This window comes from Acanthaster planci, linkage group LG04, assembly GCF_054643075.1.
Source record: "Acanthaster planci isolate LZ-2023a linkage group LG04, COTS_SCS, whole genome shotgun sequence".
NCBI lineage: Eukaryota > Metazoa > Echinodermata > Asteroidea > Valvatida > Acanthasteridae > Acanthaster > Acanthaster planci.
In genome coordinates, this window is record NC_141780.1 from 4,607,988 (window position 1) to 4,626,771 (window position 18,784).

Below are 18,784 nucleotides of genomic sequence, written 5' to 3' on the forward strand. Positions count from 1 at the left end.
ATCTGGAAATGCAGTATCTCTTGCTTACAGATTCCAGTGGTATCTTCCGATTTCTAGCTGTGATGATAAGTCCCCCACCCCCGGATGTCCGTGCACGCGAAGTGGTCAGTTGCATTGTGATTGGCCGATCTGCAAGCGCTTGCGTCATAAGCTATGAGCCACTGACGGAAGTACAAGGTTATTACGCACGTGTGTAAATGTGCTCACACTGCACTCCCAAGTCTATAAAAGTGTTGCTGGATGGACAATTCCGGCAGAGAGAAAAGAGAGACCAGTGGAAGAGAACGTGGGATTATTGAAAGTGTCAACCGTCGAAGCAGATTCGGGACTATAACGCTGCTGTCAGCTCTTCGAAATCCGATTCCGGCCTCAGATCTACAAGCAGGAGAAAATGGTTTCCTTGGCGATGTCCTCGCTGTTTTCGCTGACCATGTGCGTGCTTCTGGTATCCGTGACTTCAAATCCAGTGACGTCACAACCAGGTAAGATGGTACGCGATAACACTAACATCCCACACCCCAGGGTATTCCAATGATGTGTGTGTAGCTGAGGAAATCAAATTGGCACCATGGAGTCATTTCCCCCAAATCTGTGGCGGAATTGTCCATTGTAACATGCTTCTTTTCGTGGTCCTTTTATTACTCTGTTCCGATGCGAGGAAGAACATAAAAGTTACAATAACAGATGAGGTACATCGGAATTTTGGTGACATTTCCTCAAAACAAAACGACTTCTGTTTGTCTATCCTCCGTGGTTTAACTGAAGCACGAGACAATAGCGACATTTCATTCAGTTTGTTTACAAAGTAAAATCTTTGGACCTAATTGGGTTTGTGTGGTCGTAATTCTTGGCTTTAGGCTCGGTAATAAAACGTGTATCCGTTTGTTGGTCTGTGTCTTTGTTTATTTTGCGTTTGTTATTGTCCCTGTTTAAGAGAGAATGAGAGAGATTGCTTTGTACACACTTTTGGCTGCGGCTTAAAATTACCCACCACTCGATGGGAACCGGCCACTGACATAGACTCGTGCGTAATTTCCAGCCGCAGCCAAGTAATTCGGACACGGCCTTATTCACTGTAGGCCGAGTCCTTTCTCTGTATAGTCCCAGTTAAACTGCTCATGTCGGGTGATACGGAGAGAAGCCAATAGCAAAATTCCAGAGGCACAAATCGTGACACAGTATACGCCCCCCCCCAAAAAAAAGCTGTGTCGAGTGTCGACATACTTGACCTGATGGTACTAAAATTATAATTAAAGGCAACATACTCGAATTTCAATGCATAATGTACCGTATAGTTGGATTCATTGTATCGAAAAAGGAGTCGATATACATCTGCGTTGCGCTTGTATTTTCTTGGCTTAAAAACTGGACCCCAGTTTTCATACGAGACAGGCCACTGGGCTTTATGTCACCTAAATATTTATACCCAATTAATTGTATGTGTGTTTTTGTGTGTTCATTTCACGGTGTGTTGCCTTCCGAGTGAAATCGAGACAGACAGCTCACTATTCAAATTACAGACATGCACGATCTGGGGCGATATAGCACAGACTTGGAGAGAGTTCCTTTTGAGTGGCAAAAATTTACGGCCAGTGCTTGATTGGTTTTTGATGGAGGACAAAGCGATCGATTGCACTCCCCTCACGGTTGGCGAACCAACCGAAAGTCACGCGAGCAATAATTCATCCGAAATGCAACACTAGAAGGTGATGCAACCCTACCGTAGCGCGGTGCACAAGTTGGGGTGGGATAGATAAACCCACATCGTTTGAAGAGCATACTTATTATTGCCACCTATTCGATCAAACAAGCTAGGTATCATTGTCTTTACGCTCCAGTGCTACTGTTTTCATTATCCGTCCAATCAGAAAAGTTTTAACCTGAAGTGAATACACATACATGTATTGTCATCCGAGTACCGACAATTCGGAAGCCGTTGTTCGCAAAGCACGCACGAGTCACTTTTTTTTCGAAATTGAGCCATGGATATGATTCATTGGTTTCAAAATGACAGAAGCGAACATTTTTGGTGATCCAAGGTCATTGCCTCGCATTCCGAAGACTCGAAGCAAACTTGGACTTGGTCCAAGATCATGGGACCTGAGCGCTGATTTATTAATAGGCACAGTAGGCACTGTGCTAAGAGCCTACGAAAAAAATAGTGCCTTTGAAAAACCTTTGAGTACTCCACAAAAACAAGTAAACGAATGCACATGAAACGTTCCAGCTAGTTCATGGCTTAACACCAACACAAAATATAAAAAGGCTTCAACTAGCGCTGGCCAGCACTCCAATTATGAAAATCGGCTCACGTTTTCGGTGAAGGGGGCAACATTCTGGAAACTTCTTAATGTAACTTTGTAAGGCCGTAGTGAGAGATGAGATTAAGTATGAGGGCATTTTAGTGAAATGCTCCTTCAAGTCGCCTTTCCTCACTATTCCCCCCCCCCCAAAAAAATGCTCTCCCGGCTCAACCCCAGATCCATCGATGAGACGGCGACGCATATTTGTATGCATGAAGTCCAACAGTAACAAGCAATAAAAGATCTTATCGCTTGTGTAAGCATGCTACCGTGCAGTTCATGCAGCTCTGCTTCTTGGTAATGGATATTTGCCGATTTCTGTCAGCTTTTACATCGAAGAGTCATGCTGGCGAGTATCATCTCCTTTGCCTTCGCCACTATTAATGTATCTTCGCCGTCTAAGATCTGCGGTCGTTATGGGCAACGGGTTGGGCGATTTCGAATGTTTATTGAACGCATCCCCGTATATTCAACGCACTTGTCGATGTTTATCGTAAGCAGCGATCTTCCCGGCCATTGGCACACATTTCTTCCTCCACTTTATCCGAGGTATAGTTTAGTTGATTCTCTTCAGAGAGACGGTTTATCGGGAAGCTCCTTGGAAACGTTGGACCGCTCATCACGCCATTCATTTCTATTCTCGAAATTAACCAGAAGCTGTGGGGCAAATTCTCATATTTCTTCGCTAAAGCTCGGTGGTCAGTGCAGCGACTAATTTAAAAAATGAAAATCCAATTCAAAGTGTGGAAAATATTTAAAAACTAAACTGATGAGTATGCATGCAAGTCAAATGAAATCCAAGATTCTCAAAATCCTTGGTGGGATTTACTTACAACATAATATTCCCTTCCATTGACCATGGGGGGGGGGATGGAAACGATACAAGTCAGTATGACCAGAACCATAAATAAAGTCACGTGGTTCATTTTGTGAAACACAAAGTGGCAATCGAGAATTGAGGACCAGATGGCTCCAGAATTCATTTGGATTAAATTTTGTGTACCCGTTGGACTGAATACAAACGTATACGTAGGGTTAGCCTCGACCAAGGCTGTTCACTTCATTTCCATAGACTTTTTGGGTGCGTTGCGTACACGATGCGTTCGTTCGTTTCACTTTCACAGCCGCAAAAATTAATTCCATTAACACACGTGTGCTTTGCGTTAGTGCCGTCAAAATCGCACCGGGAGCGATTTTGACGGATACGCAACGTTTGGCCCAATGTGTTGACGCGCGTATGAAAAGGCACCTTAAGGCGCACACGAGTGTTATGTTAGTGGAGTCGATTTGGTGTCGGCGAAAGTGAAACAGACGAATGCATCGTGTACGCAGCGCACCCAAAAAACGTACACGGGGAAAGGCGCCTTTATTGTCGGATTCACTGTTCGGCACCAGGGCAAACGCAGACAGTCTGGACCGTATTGTAGCCTATGCACCCTGTACTGTGAATAAAAATGGACATACGTTTTACAGCTGCCCTCTACACTGCACAGTTTATGTCTGGCTTCGTTCGGCTTGGAGCACCCAAACGACCGTGTAGTTGACGCATCAACCATCTTCACATCGCTTTACTGGTGTCCCAGGAAATAAGCTGGATAAAGCCCCACGCGACGAGTTCCTGTGACGGCACATTTTGATGGGCTGTGTTCTTATTCCTCCTTTGTTTTACAATCGGCACTTGATGTGCACCAGCACAGAAATTACTCACGGTCAGATTTAGTACCAAAAGTATAAATTCCATATCCTTGGGTCTTCCTTGTTTTGATCGAAACTTGGTCGGCTGTGACAAATTCACTACCATCGACTTCTCATAGAGATTTCCGTGTTGGTCGGAAGTTATAAAATAACACAACCCTTGGCACTGAAGGTCAAACCCCGCCAACTGTGGTTGTAAGTAGGTGGCCCGCAGTAGAAGGGACTGATCGACTTGAACGTAAGATGTTTATCATATCTTGTTACTGGAAGTTCGAAGTAAACGAGGAATCGAAGATGAATGAACGATCGACTTTTACAATACTAAACGCAATGCGCAAACTTAAGTAATTCGTCGTCGCATTCCTGTCAAAAATCTTAGCATTTAAAAAGCGAAAAACATAATGTGTCAAGGGATAAGTTTTGTCTCGAGCAAAAAAATGGGTTAGTGTTAGTCTCACTAAATGTCCACGATGACGCTGTTTTTGGTCCTGTCCAGCGTAAACTGTTTCCACTGTGTTATGCACACTTCGTCCTTTGTCTAGTCGATCTGGCCGCGTCTTTGTTTACCGTGTTTTGTTACTACTGAGGCACTGTGTAGGCACCTGTGATAGTGACGGTCTGTGTCGTTGTCTCTCAGCGTCTGTCCATCGTGTCACTCCGTGTCATTCAAACACGTTCAGTTTTCAGCTTAGTTTGTTTGCTTCAGGTTGCATAGGATTCACCGAAACTGCATGTCTCTTCACAAGCATGCAACATCCTAACAGCATCAAGGACAGGTGGCGTTTTTTTTAATGACCCATCGCACTGATGTTTGGTTTCACCATCAGATCGCAACTTCTTTTGCTTCAGCCACCGCACACCCATCGGAAAGAGGGGCAAGTGTAGGGACAAAATAGCTCCCGCTCAGAATTTGACCCAGTGGGATCCCGCGACCTGCTGCAGAGCGGGAGGCAGTGGTTGGTCCCACAGGGCAAACGGCAAGCGTTGCGAAGCCGCCTGTGCTGAGAATGAGCCTCCGCGGCCCACTCCACAGGAAACTGAGCATGGACCCGTCCCGATGGAGTCCTTCGAGATGATCCTGGATGTAGGACAAGCTTCGAACGGTTCAACAAACTATGGCAAGTCTCATCATTTTAGACACTGTTTTCTTTGTAACCACACTGTATCAAACAGACACATGACGATATTGCTTAGGGAGTAGAGGGCGCCCGTGTTCTCCTGGGCCATAAAAAGGTGGCGCCCTTGCGTCTATCAAGACTTCACGCAAAGAACGGCCTGATCGCCAAAGGCCTTTACATTTCTGGTTTTTCATTGGTTTGTCCTTTTAAGTTCAAAGATAGGAAAAGGTTCCCCACAACGGCTCTGTTTCTGCCTCGGAACATCGTAACGATTCACATAATACCGAAAGACCAAGCTCGGAACCATTCGATACTTAAAACTTTGCGAGAGGTGGCGTGGTTTTCAAAGTTATATAGATATGGTCTGAAAATAGTAAGATGGTATTGTGTGGCTGTTTTGATGTGACAGATAATGTAACGTGGAGTGAGTGGGGCACGTGGTCCAACTGCTCGGCCCAATGTGGGATCGGGAATAAGACAAGGACAAGGACATGTCTACGAGAGCTCGCTCGTAACTGCACGAGTGAGGACGAGGCTGTTCCATGTGTGAAAGAGCTCGCTTGTAACTACACGAGTGAGGCAGAGGCTGTCCCGTGTGTGAAAGAGCTCGCTTGTAACGACACGAGTGAGGAAGAGACTGTCCCATGTGACACCAATGTTACTTGTATAGGTACTGCAGAATGTCCTTTGGGAGAAATAAAACATGCGCTATAGTCTCAAAACAAGACGTTCGTGGATTGCAGTAACAATGTGTATAACACTGAGGATGCCCTCAAAGGATTTAATACCATCACCAAGAAGGATGGAGCTGTCACAATGTTATATATAATAGAGCCTTTGGCAAATACTCAGCTCATGTTATAGCGTGGAAATATATCATGAACAATTCGCACTCAAATTTCGTCGTCTCATAAATTTCCCGCTAGTTCTAAGGATTTACATAACTGGATGTCGCGATGCATTTAGTGCGTTTGTGTTGATGCGACTTTTGGGGGAAATTACAATTTGAAAAAAATCTCATTCCAGCCGTCCAAGCCTCTAAGCTAAGAAATACAAAAACTATCGAATAAAGTGGTTTTCATTATTCAGGTTACAATGTTCCTCATAAACCGTGTCGCAGATACGAACCTTTCTAGAACTGGACGATGCTGACTTCAAAATGAACCAAGTGTCTCGTTCTTTCTGTTCCTCAGCTGTCTTTTCCCCGGTCCACGGAAGGTGGACCGGCTGGAGTGAATGGTCTGAATGCAACCAGACAGACCCATGTATGCCCAACTCCTTCCAGATGAGCAACCGTTCTTGTACCGCTCCTTCGCCGGCAAACGGTGGGCGGTTTTGCCGCGGTCCCTCCACGAGAACTCGCCCCTGCAGCCGGAGGAACTGTGGACCGCCCCGCGGCAGCTCAGGTGCGAAGGTGTCTTAGTCTGGTTCCCGCACCAAATGAAACCGACTATTTTGAGAAATCGTTAGGTCTCGTACACAGTAGCCGCCACTGTCACATGACTAAAATTTCCAAACATTTCCAAAACTGGCCTACACTTATCGAAAATATTTCGTTAATGGGAACCATCAATAATTTTCGCAAATACAACATGTGTAAATCTTTGCTTATTTCCTCACATGCATCTTCCTGAAACAGTTCCATGAATATTTTTCTTGGATTAAAGGAAATTTTGTTAAATTTCAAGTTTTGCACAACTTCAGTTCGTGGACTGTTTGAAAAATAACGGACGTGTGCGTGGTGCATGCGTCGTCGACATGACACCATGCTTCACTTTAGGAGAAGTTGCACAGCTTCCTGTAGTACATACAAGGCAGGCAACCAGTCTATATTTCATGGCCCAATTTCATGGCGCTGCTTACCGCAGAATTCCGCGCTTACGATCTCCATTCTGAGCTAACCGCGCAAGCAGAAAAATTCTGCGCTCAACCAATAAGCACAGAATCTTTAGTTACGGGATGTGTGCATGCGCAATTCCTCGCTAAACCGTGAAATACGTTCGGCGTAAGCGCAGAATTTTCTGCTGCGGGAAGCGCCGATTTTTTCGCTTGCGGTAAGCAGCGCCGTGAAATCGGGCCCTGGTTATTGCCTGAGCTGTATATAGACATGGAGCTGTTCGCTTATTGTCCTCGTGTCCACGCGTAATCCATCATTTTGGTTCCAACAATTATTGAGACGCTCATGTCGTAAGTCTGTCTATAGACATCTGCGGTTATTGCCAGAGCCGTGTATAAAGAGAGTTGCCACATAAATGTTACTGTTGCTAGAAATAAACTGGCATGTGTACATTGTATGCTGTGGTGCACACGGGCCAGTACATCCATACAGTAGTTGCACGCTCTACTCCACCAACAGCCATTTTGTTTCCACCTGGTTATTGGTGGTGCCGGTTCAATTGTGTATAATGCAATGGAAGAACCAGTGAAGCGGCAGTCCATGAGTTAAAAGAGCACGTACACTTCGCATAAAACAAAATGTCTAAGTGCACATTGGATATACTGCACGATTAAAACGAGAATGCGCTCAACAGGGCGGATTTTGTTCCCCAAATTTTGTTTCCTCTTTGAATGGTTTCCTCTTTTCTTGGTGGTCTAAAGCATATTAAGCTTTACCTCACGAGTACCATTACATTCCCATAACATAAATTCATAGACACACAATATTTCTGCCATTGAAAACCCTTAAATGCTAGCGTTTTGTGCGTGTGTGTGTGTGTGTGTGTTTCAGACCTTTTCACGTCTCTTCGTCAGTTGGGCTGCCTGACTGTCTGTGTCTCTTTCTGTTCGTCTGCCGTTGTGTGATACTCATTTTCTATCAAATATCGTTCAGGTGTTCATGTACGCCCTGTAAAATAGCTGAAAAAGGAGAATTTCAAAGGTTTATCAAACTTCAAACGACCAACTACATAATCAGAGGTACTTATACTGAATGTTTCAAGTCAGATGAGATTTGAAACTTTTCATGGTGGAGGTAGCAATACTCTCTTTTGAGTACTTGGGGTTTTATACTAAAAAAAGGGAGATATATCCATGGTGCTACCGCAAACCTATCTAGTTTACATGTTTCAAGTCAATGACAAGCCAGAACACAAGTGGCATAGGTCTACGCAGCAGTGACCATGTGGTATGGCATCATGCAACATTGGAAGTTCGATCAAGGACCATAGTTCGACTAACTGTGATCGAACGCACGCTAGGCGACAATAGTTGAACTGGTTTGGTCAACTATTCGCGACCAGCCCATCGAGGTTGGTCGCATCGTTGGTTGCCTTCTGGAAACATGTCGTCTGTTGGAGGAACTGGACAAACTTCAGAAACGGCACTATCCTTTTTCTTTGGGGAGAAGGCGAAGATTCGTTTATCGATAAAAACAATAAAAGATTATCGTCGTTAAGAAAAAAGTCACCACTTTACCCCTCGTCGACCCCAAACCTGGACACGCCGCTGGGACATGCACATGTGTATATGTCATGTTGCCCTTTGTTTAAAAAAAGTATTTTTATTCATTTTTTCTCTTTTTATTATTTCCTTAGGTCAATGGTCCAGCTGGGGCGAATGGAGCCTTTGTTCTGCCACCAAGTGCGGAGATGCTGGCTATAAGTATCGGGAAAGACAATGTGTGGGAGTTGCCACTTGTGTCGGCTCATTTGTCGACCTGGAGCTGTGCCAGGCGCCGTGCTAAGAGTGCCCGACGCCGGCGGGGACGAAGCAAGGATCGACAAGGTCGGTGCCTCGCTGGGAATGTTGTCGCTTCACCTGCAGCCTGATGAGCGGGAGCATCTAACGGGCTTATCGGGTGGGATTCCTCCACCGTAGCTGCTTGATTTCATAAGCATTTTGGGCTATCAAATCAATCGATCGACCAGTGTCTCTGTGGGTCCTTGTGTAATGACACATATTACAGTAAGTTGTTGAATTGACCAGTCGCTTCATACATCCATCAGGTGTGACCAACAGCCGTCAATGTGTGCAGCTGCAAATTTTGGACCCCTTTTGAGAAAAATGTATGCGAAACACGACGGAAACTTCGAATTTGTTAAGACCTTGCTCTTTGTAATTATTTCTTTGTGGTTAAGCGGGCAAACCAACCTGTGTCAGGCTATACTGTTTTGTCGTACTAGCTCACAGATTAGAATTCTAACTCAAGGATTTATGGAAAATTCCCCGAACCTCTTGAAGTTATACTTAGATTTAATTATATACATTCTGGGATTATCATAAAGAGGCTTCAAGTGCAAACACTTCTTCCCCTTTTCAGACTTATTTTACCTTAAATAGTTGGAGTCTCAACGTTGAAGACAATGGACTGTTCTGATAGTTTAAAGTTGTTTTTTTAACTCAAGAAAAAGAATATTGTATCGAAACCTGGAGAATGTTGTCCGCAATGTAGTTTATAAATAGGGTTTAAATGACTTCTAGAAGAAAATATCCAGTTCGGGCTTTATACTACTTTTGAATTAGGTTTTGAATATTTATATCGGTTACAAAATCGAAAACTCGCTCAAGAAAAGATTTGACTTTAGTGATGAACTTTTCAGCAGCTGCAAGGCTTCCTCTGTATATCCCACGATTGACCACTTATTATTTATGTAAACATATTTGTTTCTTTACTCGTATCTTTCGTTAATAATTTATCCAATGTTGTTTTGTATTTAGATGCTCTTTTGTCTTGTGCCACTGGCTAACAGTGTATATGTATTTGATGATCGTTGATTGTATTCCGAAATAAGAGTCATTTGGGGATTTCCTTAAACTATATGTATATAATTAAAATATATCTGATGTACATTGTACATGTAAGTTAACATGTTCTGTTCTTGCAGACATTACCTGTGAAACACGTTCATTCTGAACAGACTATTCTATTTTAAAAGATTCCTTACCTAACAAAGTTTCGCGTCCCTGGGTTTAATCGAGAGCCCGTCACGTGGCTAGTCTTAAACGAATGCCATAAAGCACCGGCTGGTTAGTCGCGTCCCGCGTCACCTCACGCATGCGCGCGCCACGCACGCGCCAATCTCCATTTAAAGTGAATGAAATACGAAAACTCGCAGAAGGCACATGACGGAAAAGGTGTTTTAGAAAATGAAGTAAACTTGTCCAACAAAATCGTTGGAAATTCGTCGTTTTGAAACTTGTTTTCACTCTCTGACTCAACAGGAATAAAAATGTACTTGGATGGTCTTAAAGGTAACATCTATTATTTGTCATTTGTGTATTGTGTTCCTTTGAGGCATCAAAATGATTGCGGCTCTAAAAAGGCTGCCCATCAACATAATTTAGCCTGATGAAGTTTCAGCGCAGGGAATACTCTAAAGACAAATCTGACGACCAAAATTACCAGCCATTACCAGTACCAGGGGGCCATCCTATTCGCACGCACATGTGTTCGGTTCCCAAAGATTGTGTGTGCATTTAGTTTGTGTATTCGCGCATGTGCAATAATGACATAATGGTCATCGAGGGGAGGGGGTTGACACCCATTAATTCAGTGAATGCATGCAAAAGTGGATACCAGTAGTTTGAGAACGTTTAATCTCCTGTGTACATAGGGCATATAAATCTGTAGTTTTCCATGATTTTTTCAGCCTCTCTCTCATAATAGATAAGGAATTAAATAAAAATAAACCTGAAAGAAAAAGAAGAGACGGCTCATATGCAAAGCAACTGGATAGTATGACAGATACATGTAACATGTCCGTTAATTATAACATCTAAGGTTAAAAACTTTAGTTGTCTTCTGTTGCGAGACCAGCGACAAGCCGCCACTTATAAGACATAAGTTATGGACAGAAATTTCTACAAAACGTAGACAATCCCGAAAAGTATGTAATAATGGAAATATTCTGGAAAATACCCAATTCTTCTTCTGCTGGATACTGTACAATCGCCAAAATTCTGGCTGTCCCGTATAGAATTGCATTTTAAGACTCTGTTATTAGGGGTGCTTCTTGAAATTAAGTAAACAGTGGAGTCCTGGAAAAAAATCTTGACGATAAGAAACGAATGGGCATAAAAGAATCTCTTCCGATTTCCTTCATGTACCAAAGGGCTAACATGTCAACTATACGCTCCCAAATGGGGACACACGGAGTATTACAATTTAATCGTGCCAATGCTCCCTGTAGCATCTTTCCGGGGTGTGAATCCGTGGGGGGGGGGCATCCCGCTACCTTTTGAGCAGAGCGTTGGGCTATTGGGCAATGCCCCCACTTTTTCGTGGTGAAAGAAAGAAAGAAAAAAAATTTCAGTACTGAAAAAGGGGGAACATTTCAACAGCTCTGCATATGTTGTTTTGCAGTAAAATTACGGGTTGTACGTTTATATATGACGGCAACCCCCCTCTTCCGTATTTGGGATTTCCAAGGCAGGAGTATTGTTTTTTATTTACGTCATTTCTGATCCCACCAGTCTTAAGAACAGATTTACGCCACTGGTATCTTCCCTTAAAACCTTCTAGTGAAACTTTGCGATATTCTCATTGCATCATGGATTTAAACGCCAAACACGCCTTGCATTATCCATGGCTGTTTTTCATTTAGAACATTTCTTAAGCACCAGCTCATCGAGCTACGGATGGATGTATGGTTAATTCCAATCAAATCTCGAAATAAAGATGTTTATAAGACCATCTTTTTCTATCTAGTAAAAGAATGATTTGATCTCGATTGTAAGGTAAACACTAGTTAAATACCTCGTTATTACCGTTCTTTCATGGGATTTAGCATAAAATACAATGCCTTTTCGTCATCTACTCCCGTGATGCGATACATATGTTAGAAAGGTTCATAATAGACACCTGACCTGAAAATACTTTTCCTTATGTTAGAAAAGTAGGCTTATAGTTATTGGTTACTGGCCTTGGAGCCAACAGGGCCCTGTAGGGTCACATCTGCCTAATCAATTAATTAAATATTCGTTCAAAAAATGGCCTGTTAAAATTATACTTGTTCTAGTGTGACACTCGGTATGTTCTGCATTACTCAAAGCCATGGTGCTGCTACATAACCGATCCTGTACCGATCGAAAATGTTACAAGGGGCACCACCGACTCGAATCCAGAATAATTAAGGCCCTCTCCAAATTGGGCACATTGTGACTGCGGTTTCCCCTTTTACTCGCCACTTCGAGAAGCCGTGGCCACGCAGACAGGAACGCGGCTTTCAAAAAACAAGTCCGACCGAACCGGGTCATCGGATTTCATGGCGAGAGAGGGATGCCTGCTGAAGTCACGGGCAGCCTGTCGTATTTGTTGTGCAAAGTCTGAGTTGTACACTCACTCCGGGGCAATCATTTCCAGGACATTGCCGTTGACGGATTTGGTAAGAGGGCGAACAATTTTGATTTGCTTGGCATTCCCCCCATGCCCCCCACTGATTCCAATGGCTTAGTGGAGCTGGAGGCAAAAGAAAGAATGAAATTTAATATTTTGTACGATTTTGCTTCATACTTTTGGTTAATACAGGTGATTCACAATACATTGCACCACCAAGAGATTGTCGCGGAGAGGCCGTTTTTTAAGTTTCCAGTCGACGACGAACTGGCACTGATTTCCATTCAGTGAGCTAATTAGACAGTTTCAGGAAATGTTTGATTTGGCAGTCCGTGCCTCGCAAAACCCCGTCATTTTATGTTAATAAACACCAATACCCTAAACACTTCCAAAGCTTAACCTACTGGACAAAAAAACAACAACAGTGGAACAATTCCAAACGCAAAGCGCACTCGGCGCCATGAACTTTGTCGACAGTTTTCCCATAATGCACTACGAAAAAGTCCTCTCTATGGCAGCCTCTTGGTGGCGCACGGTATTGTGAATCGCCCTTATTCACTATGAGCGTTTTCGAAACGAGTGGATTCGGCGGAGACTTCAGTTTCGCTGGTTCGACTCAGAGCTTGAACATGTGGTTTCGAACGCTACTTCAGAATAATGGCTAGAACCAGCAAACCCAAGGTCTAAGCCGAATCCACATGTTTCGAAAACGCTTATTATTATTTTTCTTATTTTATTTAGCCAAAACACAAATAAAAATTACAAGCAGTGACAGCAATGACACAGGACGAACGAAATGGCCACATTGGCAAGGGTCAGCAGAAGCGAAGCTAGCACTGTGGTCCCAAGACCTGCTGACCCATGTGCTGTCGAACCTCGTTAAAAAGGTTCTTCACACTTTGCAGATTATTTTGTTGTAACAGGAACCTTGTATCATTAAGGAACAAAAACAATGAAGAACAAAGGATAAGGACCTAGAATATTTCCTTGTTACATGGAGAATGTTGTATGAACAGTGTTCTTAGTAACGAGGTTCGACTTTATATCTACTAAAGTTTAATTGGAAAAAGGACAATTGTAATAATGTCCGCTATTTGCCTTGCGTATTACTATTTTTCTCTGACCAAGGTAGATTTAACATTCTGGCATTTTACTGATAGCTAGTGAAATCTTTTGATAACTGGAACTTTTTCATGAAATGTTCTCGATAAGAAGTTATCAGCTTGCGCATAATTATATATATTCGAAAGCTGTCGCTTGTCAATTCAGATTTATAAACAATATTCAAGTGAGGAGAAGGAGCCTCGTGTCAGTCTGGTTTTCGACCTACCTGGACAAATAGGTGAGGGGCATGGACGGATTTCATCTCCGTCTCCAACACAGTCCAGTCCCCCGTGCATAGGTACAGGATTGTTGCAAATGCGGCTGCGCGAGGTTCGACCTCCACCGCCACAGGTCACTGAGCATGCGGACCAGTCGCTCCATTCACTCCATCCGCCATCCACTGTTTTGAATCGAAATGGATGAAAAAGAAACACACGCCTCGTACACATTTAGCAGCGTCACCCATTGATTCATTTTCTTCGGATCCCTCGCCATACTGTATATCCCTCCCCACTGTCTTTTACATTTCGCCATCTGAGGCCGAATACGTCGGTTTGAAGTCGATATATGTTTTGGGTGTGGCTTTGTCATCTTCCCATAACCACAACAACAATTTCTTTTCCGCACGGGGACTGACAGCACCTCACTATAGGCCTTGAGCTGGACACATAGGGCGCAATTTTCCTAGCAATGGAGGTCCCTTTGGTAGTAACTGCGCATAGCTCGTTCACGAACGATTATGAAGCGCGAACGTTGCAGTCGCATCGCTACCAACAAAACGAAAACCCCCCATGATCAACATTATTCTTTTCAACCGATGGGGGGGGGCGCTTCAGCTCAGGGCGGATATTGAGCAAAGATGGTGAACCAAATAGCTAAGGCACAGTTGCACGCAAACGGTAGTTGGACCACCACAGCTCAGTTGCTTCATATACCAACACTCGCACGTCCTGTACTGTATGTCTGTCAAATTTTGTCATTGGTTGCATTTTTCTTTGCGTTTATAGTCTCTACAATATACCGGGTAGCCAAACGGCTCATTCTGCACTTATTTACGAAAAAGGACAATCAATAGACCGGCGACAACTGTGCCCCTAAGAACTGGTTCTGAAATGGTCGATTAATCAAACCATCCATCGTTTGGTTAATTAACGTTGGGCGAACCCGTCAACTGCAGTCGTCGCTCGAGTTTGCCACACAACCCCTTACCTGACGGGCATGAGATATTGGTGTCGCACGGATAGGATTCTTCGCTGGTCCCGTTGCAAGGCGTCCCTCCGTACAGCGGTGCAGGGTTGTTGCACGTCCGATATCGCGTCATATTCCCTGTACCACATGATGCTGAACAATTCTGCCACTCGCCCCATTCACTCCAACTACCGTTCACAGCTAGCATACGAAATTGGCGGTTAAACATTCATTATGTGTACAAACACTCGGCACTGTGCTGGAAACGTCACGGTACAAGGAGTCAAAAGATGTTTACCAGTAAATTGGTGATTTAATTCCATTTTCTCTTTTTTTGTTTATTTTGCTTTTTCTTTGCATCCCCCTTTTTCATTTTGATTCCCCGGGGGGGGGGGGAGTGACCCTTCACAGCAAAAGTTGTGGTTTTCAAAACAATATTTTCGGGAGTCGCCCGATGACCACACCAAAACATGTTAGTTAAACACCACTGGTGTTTCTTCTCATGCACCTACAGATATAATAAAACACTGGACGGCGTTGAAAGTAATACAAACGGTGGTGAAATAACACCCAAAAATGTTAACACCGGTGAAAAATGTTGGCATGGTCATTTGATAACACGGATGTGTTAAATTTAACACCCCAGTTTGTACAGTGTTACCCCCTCCCCCTTGCTACATCCATGTGTAAGAGAAAAGGTGGCGAACTGTGGTAGAGCTCACCTTGACACGCGGTGTTGTTACACGGCAGTCCAGTGTCTCCGGCAGAGAGCTCACCTTGGCACGCGGTGTCGTTACACGGCAGTCCTCCTCCCTCGACTCCTGTCTCCGTTTCCGAGCCGTTTGTAGCCACAGCAATGGTATACTCAGTCTGTGTACTCAAAGGCGCTGAAATTTAAGGGGGGGACACTAAAATATGATATGACATGTAGGCCTATATGTATTATGCCTGACAGTTATCTGGTATAGAGGAAGCCGCTCCATGATCGTTGTATGACCAAATCTTTCCACATGGTTAGGATTTTGGTTGACTCGGTAAAGAAAAAGGATCCGCAGCTCTCAATTACACACGCAACTCTTGACCAATCAGAATTAATGATAATGCCCGCCGAGATGCGTAAATCACGCGCTAGCACACGGATACGACAGAATTTAATAGATTCTGATTGGTCAAGAGTCTGTTTGCACGCAGCTCTCCGTGCGCGCGCTAAGTCCATTTCAGGAGATTCTTTTGCACAATTTGCACAAGGAACTTCTTTTGACAAAAAGGGGCACCTGCATCTTATGGGGGGGTGCACCAACTTTTAGTGGTGTGGTTTTTGTGGGCCAAGCTCATGTTAGCCTCTTTCAATATGCATTCATCCGTTTTTAGTTAGTGTGGGGGGGCGGCACCTTGGGGGAACCGGGAATGGGGGGAGGGGACATTCCCCCCCCCGTGGCGGCTACGCCCCTGCTCCCAACCAGCACGGTTCTGAGTGGGTGCTCCTACTCGAGGGGATGTACACACAGAGACTGTCATTTTGCCTGATAATTGTGTAACTTTTCCATTTAATTCCCTATATAAACATAAAGTTTTTAACGCGTGGTGACATTCATTATCTCAGTCAGCCCCAACTTGTCCTACTTTTTATAAAGAAGTTGGCTTTGGAAGGTTCATCCAACTTTAACGACGGGGGTCGATTGGGTATAATTAGCGTCATTCGTGTCCAATATGGTGACCTAACCGTGAACTGTACACAGGGATCAACTTACGACCCGCTTCTGCAGAAAAATAAACTAAGTCCTGCTAAACAGGATACCAAACAGATCAGGATGTGACCCATGTTTGTAGCTTGAAAGAAGAGACGAGGACGGTAAAGTAGTAGGGTTATACAGAGAAAGCTAGGTGTCAAGATGCTCTCTGTTGGACACACAGAAGTTCTCTGCTTGTCATTAAATGGACCCCTCACTGGTGTCAACATATGCACCGATGCATTGTTTCTTAATTAAACAAAAAAGCAAACAAATCACAAAACAAACAGTAAACAGAACTGAAGGCAACATTTGGGGAGGGATGGTGAATAGGCCTAAATATAAAACATGTATTGATGAATCTTGAAAATGAACCTAAACGTCATGGAAAATAAAACTTTTTGAATGCTAGGCTCCAACTTTAACCAGTTATAGAAGTATAGATAAGCAAAATTATTTGAGTGCCGTCGGATATGGTGATCGTTTGTTTTCTTGTAATATTGTTACAGATGCAATGGGGGAGGGTCGCCGACTAAAGGCGCCTTTCCACATGAGCCTCAACACTTGCGCTAAGAATTGCGTATCCGTCGATATCACCCTCAGTGGGATTTTGACGGCCGAATGCAACGAACATGTGTTTTGTTAATGGAGTCGATTTTTGTGTCCGTGAAAGTGAAACGCATAAACGCATCGTGTACGAAACACACCAAAAAACATACATATGGAAAGGCGCCTTTTTATTGTTACTGACGGTCTTAGCTCAGGCGCAGCTCGATCCGGAAAAGTCCGTTGCCGACCGTTCTGTGTTGTCGCAAGGTCAACCCGAGGGCAACTTGAGCAGCTTGAGATGCAGACAGATGATCATCTCGTCACAGACTGTCCGATTCACCACTTAGAAGGAAGCTGTGTTGCCGCTCGACAACAACATAGATGCAGCAACGGAATGGATGGCTCCGGACAGCCACTTTCCCAAGTTACACGACACGCAAGAAGCAAGCTTACCTGCCGAAACGAAGTTTCCAGGGGCTGCAGCGACTACCATGACCGTGAGAAGGGTTACGGGAAGTCTCAAGAATCGGCCTCTCATGAAGTCCATAGCTGGTCCTGTCCTGTTCCAAGCGTCCCAACCTCCAGTTACAGGGAAGGCTCCTCTCTGCTACTTCTTTTAAAAGAAACATTTGGGAATTTTGCCAGCTGTTATTATGACGAATGGGAAACGCGCGTTTATTTGTTCTTCCTGTAGGACATTGTGGATAGGAAGTTCGTGGTGTCCCTGACCTCCTTTTAATGGGGGGCGGGCTTTCACTTAGGCAGTTGATAACGAGTAGACGCCTCAGCTTAATTACCATACAAAAATACCATAAACACAAAATAATTCCAAGTCCCTGCCTGGTCCAAGATACGTTTACCCACATTCAAAACTATTTTTGTTTGTAATGACAAAAAGCGCGCCACCGATTCTTTCACCCCCCCAAAAAAATTAATAATTATAATAACTTGGCGTCACTCGATCGTTTTAGTTTGAGGCGTGGCTGTCATTCGATAGTGTTTGCTCATTCACGTGTTCATGTTGAGACCTGTACCATCAAACCCAATGCGTGATATTGTAAAACGGGGTCGGTGCTTTCCATCAGTCGGAAACAGCGGTCGCTGCTCTAAGTCCTTAGTTTCCCACACATCCGTTTTCTTAAACCGCTTCGCGGAGCTCCAAATGAGTTTACATTAAGCGCCTACATTTCCCTTAATGTAGGAAATGGATATACAGTGATATTTTGCTGCGGTTGATTTCAAGGATAATGTCGGTCTCTAGTCTGAAAAAAGTGTTTTTTAATTACAAAGAATCGCTAATGATAGGATTTTTATTTTCTTCCGAACAACCTTGGCACACCCCATAAACTTTACATAGTATGGCTCAGTACTGAGACGAAAGTGCCACCGAATGTTATTCACGTATTAGCTGTAATTTTATCCCCTAGCCCGCGGCTGTGCGGTCAAATCAAGTTTGTTCGAAAACCTCAAGAGCCTCAAATGGTCCTGTGCGCACGGGATTTACGTTAGTGGTTAGTGATTTGTGGTATAGTTAAGTTCAAATTAAAAAAAAAATGTTATCACGAGTTTGCTAGTGTTGGTACCCATTTCCGTCCATCACAGCCGACTACAAGCTTGCAACTAGTGGGTCCGACATTGCCTGCATGGAGCGGATAACGATTTGCATGCTGTCAAATCCCTGTCAACAGACTAGAGACCAGAGAGACCCGAGACAAAAAAAAGACCAACAAGCTGGTCCATTGCCGGATGATCCAATAGGCATGGTGCCTGCCTATAGAGGCTTTACGTGGTAGCCATCTTGCAGGGCAGTTCTTTTGTTCCACA

The 18,784-nt window shown here is 43.9% G+C and overlaps 2 protein-coding genes across 3 annotated transcripts; one reads left to right on the forward strand and one right to left on the reverse strand.

The window, feature by feature from the left end:
- The first annotated feature begins 229 nt into the window (after positions 1-229).
- On the forward strand, positions 230-10,310 carry LOC110974173 (properdin-like). 2 transcript variants are annotated; one of them, XM_022225608.2, is made up of 5 exons: positions 230-482; positions 4,826-5,116; positions 5,526-5,786; positions 6,310-6,522; positions 8,650-10,310. In XM_022225608.2, exons 1-5 carry the CDS (start codon positions 392-394, stop codon positions 8,796-8,798), a joined length of 1,005 nt encoding a protein of 334 aa, XP_022081300.2. In that variant the 5' UTR covers positions 230-391; the 3' UTR covers positions 8,799-10,310. The 2 variants fall into 2 exon arrangements, with proteins under 2 accessions (XP_022081300.2, XP_022081301.1); XM_022225609.2 differs by lacking the exon at positions 5,526-5,786 and having other exon boundaries at positions 232-482.
- A 318-nt stretch (positions 10,311-10,628) lies between these two features.
- LOC110974174 (semaphorin-5A-like) lies at positions 10,629-17,570 on the reverse strand. The gene is made up of 5 exons (XM_022225610.2): positions 17,414-17,570; positions 15,404-15,568; positions 14,703-14,882; positions 13,720-13,893; positions 10,629-12,512 (listed from the first exon to the last, which is right to left on the reverse strand). Exons 1-5 carry the CDS (start codon positions 17,505-17,507, stop codon positions 12,346-12,348), a joined length of 780 nt encoding a protein of 259 aa, XP_022081302.2. The 5' UTR covers positions 17,508-17,570; the 3' UTR covers positions 10,629-12,345.
- Positions 17,571-18,784: the final 1,214 nt, after the last annotated feature.

Excerpts from the sequence above, each read along its gene's own strand:
- LOC110974173 (XM_022225608.2), top strand. The coding sequence starts at position 392 with ATGGTTTCCTTGGCGATGTCCTCGCTGTTTTCGCTGACCATGTGCGTG. Across the intron at positions 5,787-6,309 it reads CACCAATGTTACTTGTATAG|CTGTCTTTTCCCCGGTCCAC; the intron begins GTACTGCAGAAT and ends TCTGTTCCTCAG. Across the intron at positions 6,523-8,649 it reads ACCGCCCCGCGGCAGCTCAG|GTCAATGGTCCAGCTGGGGC; the intron begins GTGCGAAGGTGT and ends TTATTTCCTTAG.
- LOC110974174 (XM_022225610.2), bottom strand. The coding sequence starts at position 17,507 with ATGGACTTCATGAGAGGCCGATTCTTGAGACTTCCCGTAACCCTTCTC. Across the intron at positions 15,569-17,413 it reads TGGAAACTTCGTTTCGGCAG|CGCCTTTGAGTACACAGACT; the intron begins GTAAGCTTGCTT and ends CTTAAATTTCAG. Across the intron at positions 12,513-13,719 it reads CCCCTCACCTATTTGTCCAG|CTCCACTAAGCCATTGGAAT; the intron begins GTAGGTCGAAAA and ends TTTTGCCTCCAG.